This window comes from Neomonachus schauinslandi, chromosome 6 (assembly GCF_002201575.2).
Source record: "Neomonachus schauinslandi chromosome 6, ASM220157v2, whole genome shotgun sequence".
Taxonomy (NCBI): domain Eukaryota; kingdom Metazoa; phylum Chordata; class Mammalia; order Carnivora; family Phocidae; genus Neomonachus; species Neomonachus schauinslandi.
Window position 1 is genome coordinate 46,040,037 of NC_058408.1, and position 22,203 is coordinate 46,062,239.

At 35.0% G+C, this 22,203-nt stretch overlaps 1 protein-coding gene across 1 annotated transcript in view; it reads left to right on the top strand.

Annotated features, from left to right (window-relative positions):
* The window catches only part of HMCN1 (hemicentin 1), a 487,037-nt gene that overhangs the window by 369,341 nt on the left and 95,493 nt on the right, over positions 1–22,203 (top strand). The window contains exons 49-57 of the mRNA XM_021682591.1: positions 1,488–1,679; positions 3,482–3,655; positions 4,937–5,050; positions 5,964–6,109; positions 9,855–10,005; positions 11,374–11,568; positions 13,264–13,377; positions 18,045–18,232; positions 20,160–20,256. Coding sequence (XP_021538266.1) covers positions 1,488–1,679; positions 3,482–3,655; positions 4,937–5,050; positions 5,964–6,109; positions 9,855–10,005; positions 11,374–11,568; positions 13,264–13,377; positions 18,045–18,232; positions 20,160–20,256 — 1,371 coding nt within the window. The remainder of the gene's footprint in view (positions 1–1,487; positions 1,680–3,481; positions 3,656–4,936; positions 5,051–5,963; positions 6,110–9,854; positions 10,006–11,373; positions 11,569–13,263; positions 13,378–18,044; positions 18,233–20,159; positions 20,257–22,203) is intronic.

The window sequence follows — 22,203 nt, forward strand, 5'->3', positions numbered from 1 at the left end:
CTTTCTTTCTTTCTTTCTTTCTTTCTTTCTTTCTTTCTTTCTTTCTTCTTTCTTTCTTTCTCTTCTGACTGGATAATTTTAATGACCTATCCTCTAGTTCACTAATTCTTTTTTTCTTCTTGGTTGAGTCTGCTATTAAAGCTCTCTATTGAATTCTTTAGGTCAGTCACTGTATTCTTCAGCTCTAGGAATTCTGTTTGTTTGTTTTGATTGTTTCTATTTCTTTGTTCATGCACCATTTTCTTAATTTTGTTTAGTTGTCTGTGTTCTTGTAGTTCACTAAATTTCTTTGAGAGGATTATTCTGAATTCTTTGTCAGACAGTTAGTTCAGATTTCCATTTCTTTAGGGTCATTACTGGAATTTAAGTAGTTTCCTTTGATGGTGTCTTTTTTACCTGATTCCTTGCATTGGTATCTGCACATTGGAGTAAGTGGTGTCCTCTTCTAGTCTTTATAGGTTCACTTTGGCAAAAACAGTCATTCACCACTCAGCGCAGCCTGATGTTCTTCATGGGTCATCTGGTAGCATCCTTGCAGATGGGGCTTGCTCCTAGGGTCTCTATTTGGTTAAGGCCACTGCCTGAGCTCTGAGATTAGCAGGTAGGGATTAATGTTGACTGGAAACAGTTGGAAAGTACTGCTCATTGGGTTTCTTGACTGAGTGCAGCTATAGGATAGGCTCTGTGGTTGCCTGGATTCTCTGGTTAGGCTTCCTCATCAGGTGGGACTGGGTGCTATATTTCAGCAGTTGGGCAGGCCTGCAAATTTGCTTCCCTGCCAGGGTAGGGCTATAGAACAGACTCCATTGTTGGTATGGCCAAGCCTTCCAATTTTAATATATTATCCTAGCACTTTTTCCTAACAGAACTTGTTCTTATGGTTTTAAAATTTTTTAATTATTTGAGCAACTTAAAATTAATATTTAACATAAGTCTCATGTTAAAACAAAAGATCTTTCTCCATAGGTGAATTATTCCATTAAGGGAATAATTAATATATTTATATCTCTATCTACTTACTATGTATGTATGCTAGAATCCTGGTATAAACTGAAAATATCTGTTTATTGAATTATTTCATTCAAGGTTTTTCCTTTTTTATAGCTTGCTTTCAAAAATATAAAACCTTTAAAAATTTAATATGAATGCAAAAGTATTTGTGATAACAATTTTAATAAAAATGCATGTCCCATTCTTTCTAAAGTATATTTTACTATTTAATTAAACACAAAGACTAATTTGGAATTATTTCGCTTATAGATCAAACTAATCTTCATTTGAAAATGGCTTGTAATCTGTAAATTTTAAAAAATTATGACATGATTGTTATTATAAATTATGTTTACAAATTTATTTTAAATTAATGATTACCGCATTGTTTACAAGTGTGATATTTAAAAGGAAAATGAGTGAAAATGCCTTCTTTTCATTGTCAGTTGTAGGCATGTACTTATTAGCCATCTCTCAGATATGGCTTTTTGTTACAGGGAATCCAGTGCCAGAAATTACATGGCACAAAGATGGACAGCTCCTCCAAGAAGATGACACCCATCACATTATGTCTGGTGGCCGTTTTCTTAAAATTACCAGTGCCCAAGTGTCACATACTGGAAGATATGCATGTTTGGCTTCTAATACAGCTGGTGACAAGAGCAGAAGTTTCAGTCTTAACGTGTTGGGTAGGTACAAGCATTGCCTCAAATCTTGAAGAGTCAGACATGACTGTCCGCTGAATTACCTTCTTTTCTTTTTCTTTTTAATGTTTCTGCCATAGAATTTCATTATTTAAGGAGGACTAGTGCTTTTGTACATTTGCTGTTTTTCTTTAATTAATACATTTATTTATAAATTTATTCGTTACATTTGGAATACCACCTACATTCCAGGAACTGTGTTTAGTGCTAGAGACACAACTGTGAATAAGACAGATGTTAAAAACCCAGTAGTAAAAGGCAAATGTATGCTGGTCAAAGAGAAACAGGTCAACAGTACAAGGGTTCAATCTGGTGTATTTTATCCTTTCTTTATGGAACAATTACTGGTAATTGTCCATATTATAGTCTTTGTGGACTAGGAATTATGAAATACCTGTACATTCAGTTCTTGCAGCATCAAAGTTATGCTTATGTCTCAGCTATGACATTAAAATAGATTTTTAGTTTCTGCTCATGTCTTGAAATTTAAAATGCACCATCTAAATATATTATATTTGATTACTAATATCAAAATACTTTTCTCCCTCCTTTATGGACTTCTCTGTAATCCATCTCTCAAACATTAGGTACCTTAACATTTGTCCTTACTTCACTGCTCATTTTACTCTAGATATTGTCTTCAAATAATAAGCTTAATTCCCAGAGTTTAATTATTATCTTCTATAGACTGATTTCTTTTTTTTTTTTTTTTTTTTTAAAGATTTTTTATTTATTTATTTGAGACAGAGAGAATGAGAGAGAGAGCACATGAGAGGGGGGAGGGTCAGAGGCAGAAGCAGGCTCCCTGCCGAGCAGGGAGCCCGATGCGGGACTCGATCCAGGGACTCCAGGATCATGACCTGAGCTGAAGGCAGTCGCTTAACCAACTGAGCCACCCAGGCGCCCAAGACTGATTTCTTTTTAAATCCATACCTGCAACCCAGATCTTTCTCCCAAGTTTGGATTTCTATATACAATTGCTCATTGGACATTTCTAGCTGGAAATCTCATGAGCACTTTAAATTCAAGATATTCAGAACTGAATGAACCATCTTCCCTCCAAAATGAGCAAATCTTTCCATATTTTCTATTTATATTGTTTCACTGCAGTTTACCTACATTCCCAAGCAAGAAAGCTAGAAGTCATCTTTGACTTTGGTTTTCTTTAGCCCTCAAATTCTATCATCAAGTGCCACCAATTGACTTTCTAAATTTTTCTGTAGTCACTCTTTCCACTTTATGCCTTCCTTTAATTCAGTCCCTCATTATTTTATGTGGAACAAATGGACCTGTCTCCATTACCCTTGCTTCCAACACTCACCCCCTTGAATCTATCCTCAATATATTCCCTGTTTGCCCCTCATTTTTTATACTGTTCTTCACCCAATATGCTCCTTCTTCTTACTTCCTACTTCTCCCTTCTTTCACTCACTAACCACCACTAATCCTTTAAGGCTCACTTTGAAATCTTTTCCTTTAGGAGGCCTTCCCTGATGACAGTCCTCACACCACACACCTCAGATTGGATTGAATGCTATGCTTCCATATATCCTGCACCAGAATTCTCATTTTTGCCCTACTATGCTGCATTATAATTCCTTTTTGTGTGTTGTCTCCTCCATTACTCCATTTTGAAGTTCTCATCCCTTTTATGTAGAATAAGAACCAATTATTTCTGGAATTGTTAGGAAATAGAATTACACAAATAAGTGTAGTGAAATTTAGAAATTCACAAATAAGGAAATTTCTAAACATATTTCTTTAATCACATTTTAAATCTATTTCAGTATCTCCTACAATTGCTGGCGTTGATAGTGATGGTGGCCCTGAAGATGTCACTGTTATCCTTAACAGCCCCACATCTTTGGTCTGTGAAGCCTATTCATATCCTCCAGCCACCATCACCTGGTTTAAGGATGGAACACCTTTAGAATCCAACCGAAATATTCGTATTCTTCCAGGTAACTAGTTTACTTTAAATGCACAAAATACATTTGTGCCATCTACTATTGTAGAAAAAGAATCATTGGTTATTTTTTATAAAAGTACTTATGTTTTAGTTATGTTGTTCTACTGCCATTTTAATTTTTTAATTATTTATATATATCTTATAATCTAAAGTAAAATTACTTTTTGAAAGACCAATAAAATATCTAAATAAAAGGCAAATTAATAAATACCACAATGCTATTCATTGATAAAATACAATATGGAATACCAAAAAGAGTAGAAATTCATTTGTTGAATTGAACCATAAGGAGAATTGGTATTTAGATTGAGAGAGCTTATTTATTTCCCTTTAATACTTGGAAAAATGTATGAAAACAAAAAGAATTAAAAAGTATTATCCCTGGCTTTAAGAAATTTACAGTTTTATGTGGAAGGGAAATAGTGTGTGTAAAAGTTAATAATATGAATTAGGAATAGTCATGGCATTTGGTAAATGAGATAGTGACAAATTTTATAAAAATTCAAAAGATGGAATGACCACTGTGGGCTGAAATGGTCAGGAAATGCTTTGTTGCAGTTGAAATTTGAACCAGCCCTTAAAGAAAGGTATTGAATTTTGTTGGTTGGAAATGAGTGATTTCGGATCCATCAGGATAACTAATGTGGAAAAGGTACAAAGTGAGAAAGGCACATAGATGTACAAAGGCCTCTCTAGTTGCAAGTAATAATATGTAGACCTCCCACTTGAGTGTGTGTGTGTGTGTGTGTGTGTGAATGGCAGAGAGGGAGGTGGGTGGGAGAAAAGGTCAGGAAGGAACATTGGAATCATATTTTGAATGCCCGGACTAAAAAGTTTTGACTTTATATTTTATTCAATTGAGAACCAATGAAGATTTTTAAGGAGAAATGTACCATAATACAAACTGAGTTTTAGCGAGATCAATCTCTACTGATAGCCCAAGTAGATGAGAAGAAGAAGATGACTAAGGCAGAAGATCTATTTATGAAGAGAGTGAAATAAAGACCTGAGCCAGAGTGTGTACAGAGGTATGGGAGGGTCACGATGAACATGAAAGTCATTATCATAGAGGATCATTGAGGACTTACTGACTCCTTGCCCACCATGCAGTGCCCATCTATATTATAGTTTGTCTTGTGTCAAATGTCTATTATAGAATTGGCACATAGAAAAAGAAATATGTTAATAGTGAGAACTAAAAACCCTGGTGTTTTTTGCATACTCTGTTGCCACTGTGACTTCAGAGATTCTTTGGTGTTCCATGATTTTTCAGGAGGTAGGACTCTGCAGATCCTAAATGCACAGGAGGACAATGCTGGAAGATACTCTTGTATAGCCACTAATGAGGCGGGGGAAATGATAAAGCACTATGAAGTAAAGGTCTACAGTAAGTCCTAAAAGAACACTACATTCCATATTTTCCTCAAGTTTTCTAACTTTTTCAATCTTGTTTTTTATTATAGGTTCATAATTATTTATACTCATCATTTAAGTTCTTTTTAATTTTATTTGATTTTATTATGTTATGGTAGTCACCATACAATACATCATTTAAGTTAGTTGTTTATGCAGCTTGCTTCATTAAAATGGAAGTCATATTAAGCATTGTACCTATGTCCTCAATTGCTTAAAGATGTGAAGAGCCCATTCAATCTGCTCATTAACCTCTTATTGGACAACTTGTCAGTGGCACTTCCTTATATTTCTCTGTTTTTCCTTCTGGAAACCCCCTGGGCTGAGTTAAAATACTTCCATGCACAAAATTGTTCTTTAAGTATATATGTTCTACTGAACAGCCTAAGATGGATTCATCAGTGACTTTGAGCTGATCCACTGTACATTGACTTATAGATAAAAAGCAAAGTGAATACTACCATTAATAGGACCTACATTTCAGGATTTTTGTTTTGGTTTTGTTTTTAAAAAGGAAGAGCATCCTTCTGATTGTCTTTTGTTCTTTGAATCAGTTCCTTTAATGACTGAGAAAATGCATTTTATAGGTCATGCTTGGACTGTTTCTGGGGACCTGGAAAAATGAAAGTAGCTGTTCTGTGAAGGACAATAGCCACGCTGGCAGTATTAAAATGATGAAGGGAGAAAGCTGTTTTCCTTCACATTCTGTATCTGAGCATTACCATTTCACAAGATGCTAACTTGGGTCCATGGTGAAAGGGGAGCATAGCAAATACCTCAGTTATTTCCTTGTTTTCTTAAGTAATCCTTAGTGTGATTTCCATGATATTCCCTGTATTGAAAAGAACCAGTGTTTAACTCTACAAATATTTGTTTTTTTTATGCAGTTCCACCCATCATCAATAAAGGGGACCTACTGGGGCCAGGTCTTTCCCCTAAAGAAGTGAAGATCAAAGTCAACAATACTCTGACTTTGGAATGTGAAGCTTATGCCATTCCTTCTGCCTCTCTCAGCTGGTACAAGGATGGACAGGCCAGTCACACATTTTCTCCTTTGCTAATAGTTTCTGAAAAACAAACATGGTCAATTAAATTAAATAAGAAAAAAAGAAAAAAACACACACAAGTAACTCAGAGAATCAATGTCACCTTATAACTAGCACAAAACCATGCTCCTAGAATAGAAAACTGCAAAGAAACTTGAACGATGTTCAACAATCTTAGCATTATTCCATCACTGGAAAGTTTGAAGGATTGTTTTTGTGGACATTAGCAATCATGTATGAAAATCCAGCCACCTTCCCCCTGAGGAACAGTTTTTGCATTCTGTGGCTTTATAGAGTAAGCAAATTTTGTAGAGAAGAAGCACAAAACAGTGCTAAGCCAGATTAAAATGGTAGATATAACATGGGTACTGAGTTTATTCAGAATCTTCTCTAAACACCTTTAATTCTTTTATAAAAGGTAACATGTTTTATATTCCAAGAGGAAGAAAAATAGCTAAATGTGGTGATTAAGTGCCCAATTCAATTAACTGGGGGCAACAAGAAACTTTAAATAAAAGGCACATCCTTCAATTATGTGATCTGAATTTCAGGCCATACATCCTTATTTCTCATCTCAACTTATTTTCTTCCATTCATGTTTTAAAGATATATGTGCTAGTGTTTTTATACCAAAATAGACTTTTTTTTTTTTTTGGCTGCTGTTAACACTGTGCTTAATACAGATGTGGCATAACTAAGCTGCTATTTGTCCTGTTATACACATAATCAACCAAATGGCTAGTTAAATTCCAGCTGTAGAAGTTCAGGTCAGAGTTATGATTTAAGATGCAGAAAGATATAGCTTTATTTTTTCAGATCATAGAGATTTTGCAACACTGGCAGCTAGAAAAAATAATCATCTCTTATAAAGTAAGCATGTTTCATCTGGAAGCCATTGCAAAAGGAAAAATATGGAACCCCCACCATGTTCTGTTTACAGTTTCTTTTCTGACTACAAGTACACTTCACTGTACAGTATCAATTCTATATGGGTTTGCTTGGAAACAGCTAATTCCGTTCTCTTCTGAAATCTTATTATTTTATTTTTAATTTTACCTAGAACCTATTTTATTCCTCTTAGTTACTACACATGCACACACATACACACAAACACATACACACATAAAAATTGGCTAAAGACTAGAATTGTGCTAGGAATGAGACAGTTTAGTTTTTTTAAATATCATAAGGAATGGTTAAATTACAGTTTCAAATCCAGACTCTGAAATCAATCCAATTATAACGCTTTAGTTAAACTGCTAAATTTTTCAGGGTTTAGGATTGGTTCTCTAAAATGAGTACCAAAAAAAAAAAGAAAAAACAAACTAGTTTTTGTTTATTTTTCATATCCTTTCTTCTGTTATTTCATTCTTCAGATAATCAGCACTACTCCAGAGAAACAGTGTTTTTTGAGAAAATCCACTGAACATATTGGCCATGTTAGCCACAATAAGTTTTAATAGAATCTTTGAGTTTTATTTATTCATGCATGCCCTGAAGTTTTTCTTTTAGCATAGAAAATTTAAATTATATTATTTTTATATAAGTGATATAATGTTAATAACGATTTATTAATTACCAAGTTATTTATTAAGCACATACTATTTGCTGGACACTATTTTAGGTGCAGAGGATACAGCCGTGAAGGAAACAGACAAGTATCTCTCCTTGTGTAAAATTTGGGGAGACAAAAACTAAACAAACCAGTGCAACATATAATGTGCCAGATGGGGTAAATGTTATGGAGAAAACTCAGGAAGAGGAATAGTACGCATGGGAGTATGATCTCTTTTTTATGTAGGGAAGGCCTCACTGATAAGGTGATATTTGAGCAGAAACTCAATGGAAATTTTTGAACACATGAGTGATATGATCTGACTTAGGGTTTTAAAAGGATTCTATTAGCTTCTGTATTGAGAGAAGTTAGAGAGGGTCCAGATATGAATTTATTTCAGTGGTCCGGAAAAGAGATGGTAGTTGCTTGGACAAAGGTGGTAGCAGGTTGTGAGGGAAAACTGTCAGACAAAGATGTGTCCAAGATTTTGCATGAGAGCAATAGGAGAGTGAGTTTAGATAAAAAGACAAGAGGTCTGAGGATTAAGCCCTGGGGGACTTCTACATTTAGAGGTTGTGGGGCAGAGAGTGAAGTGTCCCAAAAGATAGGGAGGAAAGTTTTTCAAAATGAAGACAAGTTAAACTGTGTTTAATGCCACTGATCAAGTAAAATAAAAACTGAGAATTGACGAGTAAATATAGCAACATGGATATCGTTGGTGTCTTTGACAGTGGCATTTGGTCAAGTAGAGATGGTAAAAGTCTTATTGGAGTAGATTCAAAAAAAAAAAATGGAAGGAAACAGAAACAGCAAATGTAGCAAATATTTTAAAGCCATCAGCTATAAAGGAGAGTAGAAAAATATGGAGGTAGTCTGCATTCTAAAGAGTTTTCTTTTTAATGGGGAAAATTATAGTATGGTGTATGCAGATTGAAATCATCCAGTGGAAAGAAATCAACTGATGATGATACAGGTGTAAGAGGACATAGTTGCTGGAAGGATGTCCTTGAATAGACCAGAAGATGCTCGGAATGGACAGACTGGTATTAACCAGGGTGGGAGTTTTGCCAGAAGAATAAAATAAAGGGAAAGAGGGCAAGAGGAGTTGAGGGTTTATGCAAGGAGCAATTGTTATAATAGACCTTCTCTGGGTCAGGAGGACAGTGAGTGGCAGTGAACAGATTGCAGGGTCTGTGGATTATGGGTCCTCCCATAGGACCAAAAAATTACTGGAATTGGGATGCTAGAGGAAGTGTTAGAAAGTTAGGAGGTGGTGGTCAGAGAGTGAGAACTTGAAAGTGAGATTATAAAGAGATGTGGTTCTTGGTAATTATAAAGCCTAGGATGACTGGTTGAGTGGCTGATTGAGGATTGGGGACAAAAAATTAGAGGAGAGGAGGTCAAGGAGCTGAGAGCATACAGCATTGGATGAATGTCCGTGTGGGTGTTGAAATCACCAAGAATTATGAGAGAAGTATCATTAGAAGGAATGACAGTGAGCCAGGAGCTAAAATTAAAATCTTCAAGGAATAAGAGGGAACTTAGTGTAAACAGAAATGTTTAGAAGATGAGAAATGCCCTATTAAGTGGTGATATTATTAATAAAACATCATAATACAAATATCTGTAAGTTAATGTGCCATTAAGTATAGTAATACTTTAAATCAAACATTGTAATATGAATTAATATAAATATAAATATAGGTTAAAATATTCCATTTATGAAGTAATGATGTTTCTGAACGAACAATAGTGATATTTGGATCAAATCAGACTGTTAATGCCCTCAATCTTTCATTAAGAAACTCTAGTATTTTCTACAGAATGATAGTACACTATGGGATCAGCGGAAAATAATTTTTTCCAACATGGATAAATAGTTATGGTACCTAAGAATGTTTTTTATGATAAAATATGCATTTATATATTTGGTATATAAATGTACCACCCAGAAGTACCTGGCACAGATGTAAAGTATATGAGCCATATTTTCAATAAATAAAAATGTGATTACTCAAAAAAGTTTAATCAAAGTAAATTAATTCAATTAATGTTGTCTTGAATATTTCAAATATAATTTTTTTATTTATTAAAAAATCCTAAAAAGTATAAACTGTATGATGTTTTAGAGGATTTATTAGTGTACTTCAAGGTAACATTATTTAATTGAATCACAGCCCCTTAAATCAGATGATCATGTCATTATTGCTGCAAGTGGACATACACTTCAAATAAAGGAGGCTCAGATATCAGATACTGGACGGTATACTTGTGTAGCATCTAATATTGCAGGTGAAGATGAGCTGGATTTTGATGTGAATATACAAGGTAAAATAATATGCTTATTGTGTGTAATTCAGCTTATATGATCTATCAAAACAATAAAAAAGAGATTTGAGTTGGTTTATTTTAAATACCTTTTTTTCTGTTGACAATAATAAAAATTCATTATTGAAAACTTGGGTTTAAGAAATTCACAAGGAAGAAAATAATCCATCATTCAGGGTTACTTCTGCTATTTTTGTTTCCTTCTGATATATTTTTGTAAAGTATACTTCATTTACAAGTTGGGATCACATGATAGATTTTTCTATTACATTAGCTTTCCCCTAACATTTTATCTTGAAGATTCTTTTGATATTGTTTACCTGGAAGGTAAAAAGTATAGTAATGTACAGAATTTAAAGTGGTCAGACTTGAAACTAAATGATGATTTAGCTCCTACAAACTTTTTGAGTTGGGCAAGTTACCTAAATATTTTAACCCTTGGTTTCCTTGCTTTTAAAATTAATGCCTTGTAAAATTGTGGTAAGTACTAAATAACATAAAGTATGTAAAACTCTTAGCAAACTGTTTAAGAAGTAGTACCCGGTATTAATGTTGTTGATACTGCTGCTTTCATGCTTTTATATATGCTTTTTAAAACATGCTTTTTAATAACTATTTTTTTTATCAATTGAGTATTAAAACATATATTTAACTATACTCCTATTGTTGAACATCTAGGTTGTTTCCAAGTACTCATTACTCATGTAATGCTTCATTGAACATCTTTATATATAAAATTTTCGCACATCTGTGGTTTTTCATAAGTTGCTAATAGTGGAAATTTTAGGTCAAGTGTTATGCACTTTTTTAATGTTTTTAATGTGCAGGAAAATTGCCTTCTTGGAAGTTCATGCTTGTCCCTCAGAAATGTTTGAGAATGTCCTATTGTTTTTGTAAATGGAGTTATTAATCCTGATTGCATAACTTCTTTAGCCTTCTTAGAGGCTCAAGACAAGTCATTGGCAGATGCTCTCTGTTGAGCCCGAATTTTTGAAAGGTTCCTCAAAATTTAGTTTTTCCTGCTATGATCATATTTCTTAGCCACGCATATTAGAGTAGGTTCATCCCTGAGAATAGACCCCTTCATCTTCTAAGTGCTAGAGACCTTTAACAGGGAGAGCAAAGCATGAACATGGCATTTTGAGCCCCATATTTCTTGTTCTTCTACATGAAAACCAATGCTGACTTCTGTCTACTACATTGTTTGGCTCAGGGCTAGAGTTAGTAGGTATATAAGTACTTGAAAATATTTTCACAGTGTCTAATTTATTACATTTACTAATCATTCTGTGAAAATACAGCCAAGACCTTTGTTTAATTAATCCTAGCATTTACATGTGTCTGAAACGTCATGTCTTTCCTCCATAGTTCCTCCAAGTTTTCAGAAACTCTGGGAAATGGGAAACATGCTGGATTCTGGCAGGAGTGGTGAAGCTAAGGATGTGATCATCAACAATCCCATTTCTCTTTACTGTGAAACAAATGCTGCACCTCCTCCTACCCTGACATGGTACAAAGATGGCCATCCTCTGACCTCCAGTGATAGGGTGTTGATTCTACCAGGTAAAGATCGCTATGAACAGCGTGAAAACCGGAGTCTCTGCCAAATGTGTTTCTCCCCATTTATTAGACCAGTTGAATTGATCAGCTTTCTGGCCATGTAATTTAACTGACACAGGCTGCCAAATGCCACTGGTATCTGTGTAGCTTCGAGCCAGAAGAGTCTAGGCTGAGAATTTGACAATAGGCTGGAATACCTTAGGTAATTTTCAGTTCTACTACAGGATCATTCTATCAGCTTAAGAAGTCCTTTGGTTGGGTGCCTGGGTGGCTCAGTCAGTTAAGCGTCTGCCTTTAGCTCAGCTCATGATCCCGGAGTCCCAGGATTGAGTCCCGCATTGGGCTCCCTGCTCAGCGGGGAGTCTGCTTCTCACCTCTGACCCTCTCCCCTCTCATGCTCTCTCTCAAATAAATAAATAAAATCTTAAAAAAAAAAAAAGAAGAAGTCCTTTGGCTTCCATGAGGCTCCATTTCTCTAATAGTGTGATGAGATCATCAGTTTGGTTTCTACACATTATTAATGATAGATTCTAAAATATATTTGCAAATAGTTACTATTCACTTTATTAAATACATTTATCATAAATCAATAGTTATGATTATTAGTTTCAAATATTTTAGTTGTCACATGGTTTATTGGTAGAGAAGGAGATGTTTAAATTATTGTGGAATCATAATCTTTTCAAGGCTTCTACTTAATTTGAACAAATATAAAATGGGCTTGTCAAAATTTACCAAGTTGTACACCTAAGGTCAGCATATTTCATGGTGTATAAATTTGATTTCAATTAAATACAAGATATCTTGAAAAAAATTTTTTTAAAAGTAACCAAATACAAATGACAACTAAATGTTGTGATATGTGATCCAAAATTGGATCTAGGCTTGGGGGAAAATATTTATAAAAGATTGTAACAATAATGAAATTCGAATATGGACTATGAATTCATTAGTAATTTTGTGTTGATTTTAAATTTCCTGATTTTGATCACTGTACTATAGTTATGTAAGGGATTATTTTTGTCCTTATGAAATTACAGATTTATGAATATTTAGGAGTAAAGGGGCACTGTGTTTCCAACTTACTCTCAAATAGTTCAGAAAAAGATTTCATATATAAATAAATATGTATGTAAATTTATATATGAGATAAAACAAGTGGAGTGAAATATAAACAATTGGTAAACATAGGTGAAAATTTTTATACAGTTATTGAAACTCTGAGTTTGAAATTATATCAACGTGAAAAGTTTTAAAAATATTCAGAGTTATTCTTTTAAAATTGTATTATAATAATATACTTTATACCTTTTGCATCCCTGGCTATTGCTTTCTCAAACCTATACGTGCATCAAACATTGTAAGCTTCTTTTACATGTATTCAAAACTGTAAAATCAAGAAGTCACTGCATAATAACATTTCCCCATGGAATATGATGAGGGGCATGGAGCAACCTTACCCTCTTGTGAAAAATCTACATGAGCTACTTATCTCTCAGGAGATCTGATTCACATATTGGATTATTTTTCAATAATGCAGTGTTTGTTATACAAATGGTATGTGGGATTAAAACTGAACCATTAGATGAAATAAGAACCCTGAAAGCAAATGTAAGGAAGTCATTAGACCTGAAAAATTCATCTCTGTTTATGACCAGTAGGATTTAGAGAAGTGAACATATGGGGCTATGTTTTCAGGAGGGCGAGTGTTGCAGATTCCCCGGGCCAAAGTAGAAGATGCGGGGAGATACACGTGTGTGGCTGTGAATGAAGCAGGAGAAGATGCTCTTCGGTATGACCTTCGTGTACTCTGTGAGTTCTTCATTTGTTTGTCATGCATTCTTTCATTCAAAGAAATTTTTTTGAGGAACTAATGTTTGCAAGATGTTGCATTAAGCACTTTAAAGCTATAAGGATAATCAGAAAGTGATAGTTCCACTGAGGAATTAATCATCTTATGCAAATTGAGAGCTCCTGAGTTAGGTCTCTTGAAATATCAGATAACAAACTGGCTTAAACTAAAAAAAAAGAGAATCCATTGACTCATGAACCCGAAAAGTCCCACGGTAGAGCTGGCTATAGTCATACCTGACTTCTGTGGCTCAAAGAGGCCAAGCAGACTTAACCTTCCTCTTTCTCTTGGTTTTTTCTCTATTATTAGCAACACTCTCAGGTGGGAGATCTCCTTGAATGACAAGTTGGACCCCAGCGGCTCTAGTCTTACATCCTTATAATTTCATATCCAAATGAAAGCTTTTCTTAGTGTTTACAATTGAAGTCCTAGAATTGGATTTTCATGGCTTTAATTGGCCAAGCATGAACCACAGTTCTATCCCTGAACCAATTATAGAAGCTAAGTGGCCTGTTTAAGGCCTAATTTCTGTGCCTACACTTAGACCACATTGTTCTCCACCTGAATGCATGGACTGAGAGTGGAAGAAGTATTGTACCTTGAAGGGCAAAGAGAGGTGATGTTGCTGGAAGTTGAAACAAATAGTTGTTTCCATTAGAAGAGATTGATCTAGAGAAGTAGCAGTGGGAATGTATAGGAAGCAGTCAGCATGAAAGAGTTTCCAGAGGAAGTTATGAAGTAATATGAAATATTAGGCACTTGTCTCAGAGCATGAGATGACACTGAGATTTTTATTCTGAGTGATAAGAAAATAGTGGCAAGAATAATAAAAATAGAAGACCTAGGAAAACATTATTTGGGAAAAAAGAAGTCAGTTTTGTTCCGGACATGTTGAATTCGGCATGTTACAAGATACTTAGGTATAATATTGGAGGGGCCATTGAAAATCAGGAACTTCAACACAGGAGAGAGGCTGAACTAAGAATGTAGATTTGAGAGTTATCCACAAATAGGTGATATTCAAGGGCATGAGATTTCCAACAGCAAGGATTATAAAGTAGAACAAAAGTTCGTGGTGGGATTGTTAATAAATAGGAGAAAGGAAAAGGAAAACAGAGTTAGAAGAGAAACAATCTGAGAAGTTCATGAAAAGCAGTAAACTACATACTATTCTTTGTCACAGAATCCAAAGCACGGAAAAGGCTATCAAGAAGTGGATCTAAAGACTGATGAGTCACAGACCTGTACCTCTGAAACAAATAATACATAATCTGTTAAAAAAAAAAAAAGTAGTGAGGGAAAAATGAAGGGGGGGAAATCGGAGGGGGAGACGAACCATGAGAGACTATGGACTCTGAGAAACAAACTGAGGGTTCTAGAGGGGAGGGGGGTGGGGGGATAGATTAGCCCGGTGATAGGTATTAAGGGGGGCACATATTGAATGGAGCACTGGGTGTTATATACAAACAATGAATCATGGAACACTACATCAAAAACTAATGATGTAATGTATGGTGATTAACATAACATAATAAAATTTTAAAAAATAAAAAGAAAAGAAAATTTGAAGGAGAAGCAATAAAATATTAGCATTTCTTAAAAAAAAAAAAAAGGAAGTGGATCTAGTTTTGGATGCTAAAGCAAATTTAAGAAAATAAAAACTGAAAAAGTCCGTTGGCTTTAAACTGAGAAATCATTGATAAAATTCAAAAGATCAATTTAGATACTGTGGTGTGGTACAAAGCCACAGGACAAAAGGATAAATCTGGAGCAACTAATCAGGAAGAAAAGGAAACCCTTAAGACATTTTGCAGAGGACAGAAGAGATGGAGTAGAGTTTTAGGATAGACAGCTTGAGGAAACATATTTAAGAAAGATTTGAGCTTGCTTACAGACCAAAGGAAATGATCCAACAGAAGGGGACAAATTAAATTTTCAAGTTCGGGAAGGAACAGGGGAGGTGCAGGAATTCATGGATTAAGGTCCTAGAACAGGTGAAAAATGCAATCAAGGAACTAAGAAGGGTAATTAGCCTTTCGTGGTAATGAATTGCCATTCATCAAAATGGTTAGGAGGGAAATGTGGAAATGTATATCAAATGTATCTAGTCCTTTTCATTAAGTATAAGAGCAAGACAAACAGTGATAGGGGTGGTTGGGCCTGTGGAAAACAGAAAAGTTTAGTGATTACCACCATGGAGGATGTGATAAACAGTCAGCTGTTGAAGTTGGAGCCATTTGGCTCAGTTACTCCTTTCTGAAGCCACCCTTCCTTCTACAGCATTCCCAGTAACCAGGAGGCAGAGGTAGAAAAAATAGTGTGCTCTGTCTGGGTGGGGTGGGGGTCGTGCCACAAGGTAACCAGGTATATATTGTGGAAGCGCTGGAGGGTGAAAGACCATAGAATGTGCAGCAAGAAAGAGCATCACCAAAATGACCCCTGTGAGGTTTGGGCAGGGCAAGAGGAAAAATGATGAAAGAGGCTGATGTGCTGATTATAAGTGGGGAAGGAGTAGAAGGGCTAGAGTTTTCAGTGCAGACAAAGAGCAGCTTATGAAGGAAACCTGAAAAGAGGTAGAAGAAAGAAAACACTAGAGTTCAAAAATCATATATTTGACAAATAATCTATTGATTACTAAAGTATATGCCAGGAACTTGTGCTAGGCACTGAGGATACAGCAGTGAATACAGTGTAGACATCAGTCCTTCTTCAGGGAGCTTATAACTTGCAGAAGAAAGAGATGTTAATGTTGAATGGTTCAATGGTCCAATGGTCCAAGGTCCAATGGTCCCTGTCTAGGGCTGACTGACATGGAGTAGAGATGAAACTAATTAGAGTGGGATGGATCATCAACATAGATTTTAAAGTCTATAAGATAGTGATAAGGAAAAGAAAAAGGGAAGAGAAGACGATTAATTAAAATCAGTGCTAACATCACCAAGAACATCCTAGACCATATGACTTAATTTGACTTAAGTTTAGAAAGAGTTTAGTTTAGGACAGAGTAGAAGGATCTGATAAAGAAGCAAGATAATATGGTTTGGGAAGGACTGGGAGTCAATTAAATTGAAATGGGACTTAGGGATTGGGTAGTTAAAGGTAGATTTCATTCCTTCAGGCTATGTTAATTAAGAGGAAGTTGGAAAGCATGTTGGAGATGAGTTTAAAGAGGTGGAACAAAACAAGAAAAATGCACTGGACGCAGAAATCTGTCTACATTAGGGATGTTTCACAGTGTTTGATGCTCACCTCCTATGTGCCACTCCACGGTTCTGTACTGAGAACAATTCTGAGTGGTGTAAGCCAGCTGATGGGGCATGGCAGCTGGAGGGCAGGTCAGACCAAAGAGCTTTGGTAGAGGTGTGTACAGGTCAGACCTTGGACCTGTAGACCACCTCCTGGTCCCTCCTAATGGTTCAGCTCCAGGCAGAAGTTGAGGAAAACATCGAATCTTTATGTCCAAACATTTCATCTTTGATTAGTTTTCATGGTATTGAGGTTAGTGATAGGCTCATTTAGTCTGAAGTTCAAGTTTATTATTTACTAATTTGCAGGTCAAGTTATATTTTGTGTTACCTAGAGTATAGTAAAAAATCATATAATTTTGTGAAAATTTGCATCCAAAATAACATTGAAATTCTATTATGTACCTTGTAGCCTTGATTATTTTCTTTACAGACTTCCAGTTTAGTTTTTGAAAGACCCAAATACCACAAGACTGCATCTACATTAAATATATAATCTTTGCTGATTGCTAAAGATATGGTACATTTTAAGAGAGTGAAACAGAATAGCTAAGCTTTCCAAATAAAATAAAATGAATATTCACTTTGAAAATGAATTTCTACATTTATAACAGCAGCCAACACATATGTTTCTAGTTTATATAACATTTCCATTTTTAAAAATTTTATGGGTAACGTGATTTTTCCTAACTGACTAGTCTAACAGAAGATAGATATGTACCTGGATTCTATGGTATCATTTTAAATGAAAGTGAACATATGTAGGAAAATCTAGAATGTGACTCCTCAGACTTTAGTGTACATAAGGATCACTTGTTAAAACACAAATTTCTTGGGCCCTCTAGAGATGCCCAATGAGGAGATCCGAGTGGGACCCAAAATTTGCATCTCTAACCAAGCTCCCAGGTGATGCTGATACCACTGATACTGGGGCTAGGGAAACCCATTTAAGTAGCGCAGACAATTCCCTTGCAAATGAGACCAAATCTGTACATTCCAAATATACTTTAAAGATGTAATTTATCCGGCTTCTCTAGATGACCGAATAGACTTAAATATTCATGCATGCAGATGCTACTTACATGTATGGTTGAAAACCCAGAAGGCATAGTTCAAACCATGAGAGAGAAACAAGGTCAGATAAATTGGGGAAGGTTTGAGATTGTGGAAGGGGTGAGTCCAGGGAAGGGAAACCCAAGTTCACACAATTTTTATCACCACCCTAATTTATTAGTGTAAAATGTTATTTAACCATCTTGGTTTCTTCTTCAACTTTGCTCTTCTATTATTATCCCATGCTTTTTAAAGCTGTCAGAAAACTAGAATAACTGAGAAAAGACCTTATTTCCTGTCATTATCTCTTTGTTGCAATCATCTATTAGTGCCTCCAGTTATTAAGGGAGCAAATAGTGATCTCCCTGAAGAGGTCACCGTGCTGGTGAATAAGAGCACACTGATGGAGTGTTTATCCAGTGGCAGCCCAGCACCAAGGAATTCCTGGCAAAAGGATGGGCAGCCTTTGCTAGAAGATGGACATCATAAGTTTCTATCTAATGGAAGAATTCTGCAGGTAAAAGTAAAAAATCTTATTTTCAAATAGCTATTTGACCTTGTATTTCCTAAGTCTTTTTTACTTTTAAAAGTAATTTTTATTGGTTTATAAATATTTTATTTGTAAAAATAACTAACCATAAGAAGAATAGAAAATAAAATTCTTTATTCTATACCCCCTACCAGAGGTGACCACTGGGTTTTTTTTTTTTAAGTTTTTATTTAAGTGGTTTTTTTTAAGTTTTTATTTAAATTCCGGTTGGTTAACAGACAGTGTTATATTAGTTTTGGGCATACAATATAGTGATTCAACACTTCCATACATCACCCAGTGCCCATCTCAAGTGCACACATCCCCATCATCTGTTTCATCCATCCCCCTACCACCCTTCCTTCTGGTGACCATCAGTTCGTTCTCTATAGTTAGTTAAGAGTCTGTTTCTTGGTTTGCCTGTCTTTTTTTCCCCTGTGATCATTTGTTTTGTTTCTTAAATTCCACATATGAGTGAAATCATATGGTATTTGTCTTTCAGAGGTGACCACTACTAGCACTTTTGTGTGAATTCTTACAAAAATTGTACATTCAACACATGCATACTCCTAAATTTGCTACAAGGTGGTCTGTGTGATAAAAGCCACATTATAATTAGTATAATCCTTGCCACTGCATATTTCTGATGGTAAACTCCTAGGTGGTATTAGGTTCCCTGTAGATTAAAATGTCCCCTGTTTTAGTAAAGAATTGATAATAAATAATGGAAACCACATAAATATCCCAAATTGTTGTTCACTAATGGCCATGTCTATATTTTTATTTTCAGATGTCTTAAAAGAAGGTTATGTATTTATAGAAATAACACCAACTCTTTTGTTAGGATACAACTTAATAATTTATTTTTGACCACATAAATGATATTCTATGGGCCCAAGAATCTAAGCATAACTATCAATGTATCCAACACAGGACATATCTTATGGAGTTCTTGTCTTTAAACACACACACACACACACACACACACAAGAGCCAGATCCAGTGCCTGTAAATGCCCTTGAATTCTCAAAGTATCTTCTAAACATTGTGACTGTATCTATTTGATGTCCTACAACCTCTATCAAAATATTTAAATATTTCTCTGTCTCAGGCCAAAAGATATATAGATGGATAGAAATTTCATTATCATGAAATGAAATTATGTTATTATGCCTAATAACATAAATATAAATGGTATTATTAGCTAATTATTGCTGCATAAAATAAAGTACTCCAAAACAATAAGCATTTATTTAGTTCATAAGCCTTCTAGCTGGTTGGGTGATTCTTCCAGTCTCAAGTGTCTGGATGCTGTGAATTGAGTAAGTTGTCTGCTGGTCTTGGCTGGGCTCTTAGCATAAATCCAGGGCCTCAGTTGTAATAACTGATTCTGACCCCCTGTGGTTCTCTTACCCTCCAGCAGGCTAGGCCTGGCTTTCTCACATGGTGGTAGCCTAGTTCTGAAAGAGTGAGGAAAGGCACTGGATCTCTTTAGGCCTAGGTTTGAAATGGCACATTGTCACTTTTCATCACACTGTGTTGGTCAAAGCCATTCACAAGGCCAACATAAATTCCGCATCTTACTCCACCTCTTAATGACAGGAACTTCAAAGTTACATTGTCAGGGGTGTGATAGGGAAGAGGAAGAATAATTGGGGGAATTTTTGTAGTCAGCATATAACAAGTATATTTAAAATTGTCTTTTCTGATTGGAAGTCTTTATAAATAAATATTTGATTAACACGACTAAAAAAAGCTAGCATCAGCACTATTATATACAAAAATTTATTTGTCTTGTGTTCATCTGGTATTAACCAGAAAGAATATGTGTTGTTTATTCTGAAATACAATGATCATTATAAAAAGTTGCTTTCTTAAAAATTTCAGTTGGAATTTCTTCTTTTTTCCCCCTTAGATTCTAAACACTCAAATAACAGATATCGGCAGATATGTGTGTATTGCTGAGAACACAGCTGGAAGTGCCAAAAAATATTTTAACCTCAACGTTCATGGTAAGAGCTCAGTTCCAATAACATTTCTTAGAGTATGCTTGAAAAAGCAGGAAAACTGTGTTTTAGATTATAGTAGACTTATTTTGTACTTTTAACTTGAACAATGTGTGGAGACTGCATTTTTTTCAATCTCTGTCTTTCTTCCCATCACATAGTAGGATTATAAAGTACAAATCTTCTAGGAAGCCTGTTTTTATATTATTTCAGTTCCTCAGGAGAAAGTACTTACTGCTACATATTTGAAAGTGAAAAAAAATCAAAATTTTAAATCCCCAAAATTATGTTTATATACAGTTAGAACCAAATATAGCTCTTTTACTCATAAAAATTTACCCAGTAATCCTGATTGGAACCAGTTTCTGTTCTCAGAGGTAGAATTCATGTTGAGTTACATCCTCCAGTACCATTAGGTATACTCCCTGGAGAAGAAAAAGTCATTTTTGGAGTTTAATAATTCCTAAAAACCATCACTACACCTAATTCATTCTTCAAACTAAGTTCTTGATATATGCTAGACACTGCATGAATACTAATTTTTTGCTAAAATGCTGTTGAGATACTATTTAGGCAAGTGTAGGGGAGAAAAAAAGCCATTGGATGTCTACCACAAATGATGAGTTTTAGTTTTGTGACATACATCTGTTTTGAGAATATTAAATTGGAAATGGTGAACAATCATTATAAAAGATTTCCTTTACATGTGGGATACACATACAAAATTCTAGCTCATTTTGGAAATAGCTGAAATTTGACATTTCATGAAAGATTTCTCCCTTCAAGACTTTTATTTAGCATCATGAATATCCTTTTTTGGTGTGATATGTAAGGAGTATTGGTGCCCAGCAATGTTCGGTGTTTGTGGAACAGACATTTGAAACGTTTTTATCTTTGTATTCCTAGTGCTTAGCACAATGAGTAACATGTGATAGTAAAAGAGATTTTGCCTTTTTTATGTGTTGCTTTTGTTTTTGATGTTGTTTTAAGACCTCAGTCTTAATATAATTGAGTGTTATATTAATTGCATTCCTTAGTTCATGTCTCACTATCATCATTGGCCTGAGCAAGACCCAACTTTACTTTTATTTATTAAAATATTCATTCATGTATTCATTCATTTTTATGCCCATTTCTTGCTCCCATTTCCCCTCTCCTTTCATAGGAAACCATTCAAATGGTACATCTTCAAGTTTTTTTTAACGAGTAAGTCTGACCAAAACAGAAACAGTGTTTTATGAATTCTCAGGAAGAAATAAACGAGTATGATGATTGTGAGAGCACACATTCTAATCTGTAAAGTACAGTAGAATAAATGTTGAAAATAAAAGTGTTGATTATTTTTTCTGATTCCCAAGGCAGACTTAATTTTTTCTGCTTTATGTGATCAAAAGCCCCAATTATAGCAAGTCCGTAAGTTGCCTTGTATTAGTTATCTTTATATGTCTCTATCTTCACCCCCATCCTATAAATTTATTATAGATGTTGTAGGGAAACAGTCATTTCTTATAGATCTTGGTCTCCCTGGACCCATCTATAGTCATGGTAGTCGCTAAATAAATATTTGGTATTTTTTCATCAGTTGCTTCTTCCTAATGCACAGCAAAAATACCTCTACCTCTCAAGGTAGAAGCAGCAACCACTAGAGTTTACCCTTAAGGACTGAAGTTCAGAAGGGTGTTTCCTCATTCACAGGTTAATGATACCTTGAACTCCCAATTGTGGTCAGGAACCCATACTTACATATTAGAAAATTCATTTTGGGGAGAAATAATTTAAATTGTTTTCACTTAAAACCATACTGTTTGTTATCTCCCACTACAACAGTGCCTGCTTCTTTTGGACTTTGACCTTCAGTCTGCTAGCCCATTGGTTTTCAGCTCTCTTGTCTTCACTCTCCTTCACATCCAGCTTAACTTCTCGTGGAACAACATTTCCATCACCTCTCTTAGT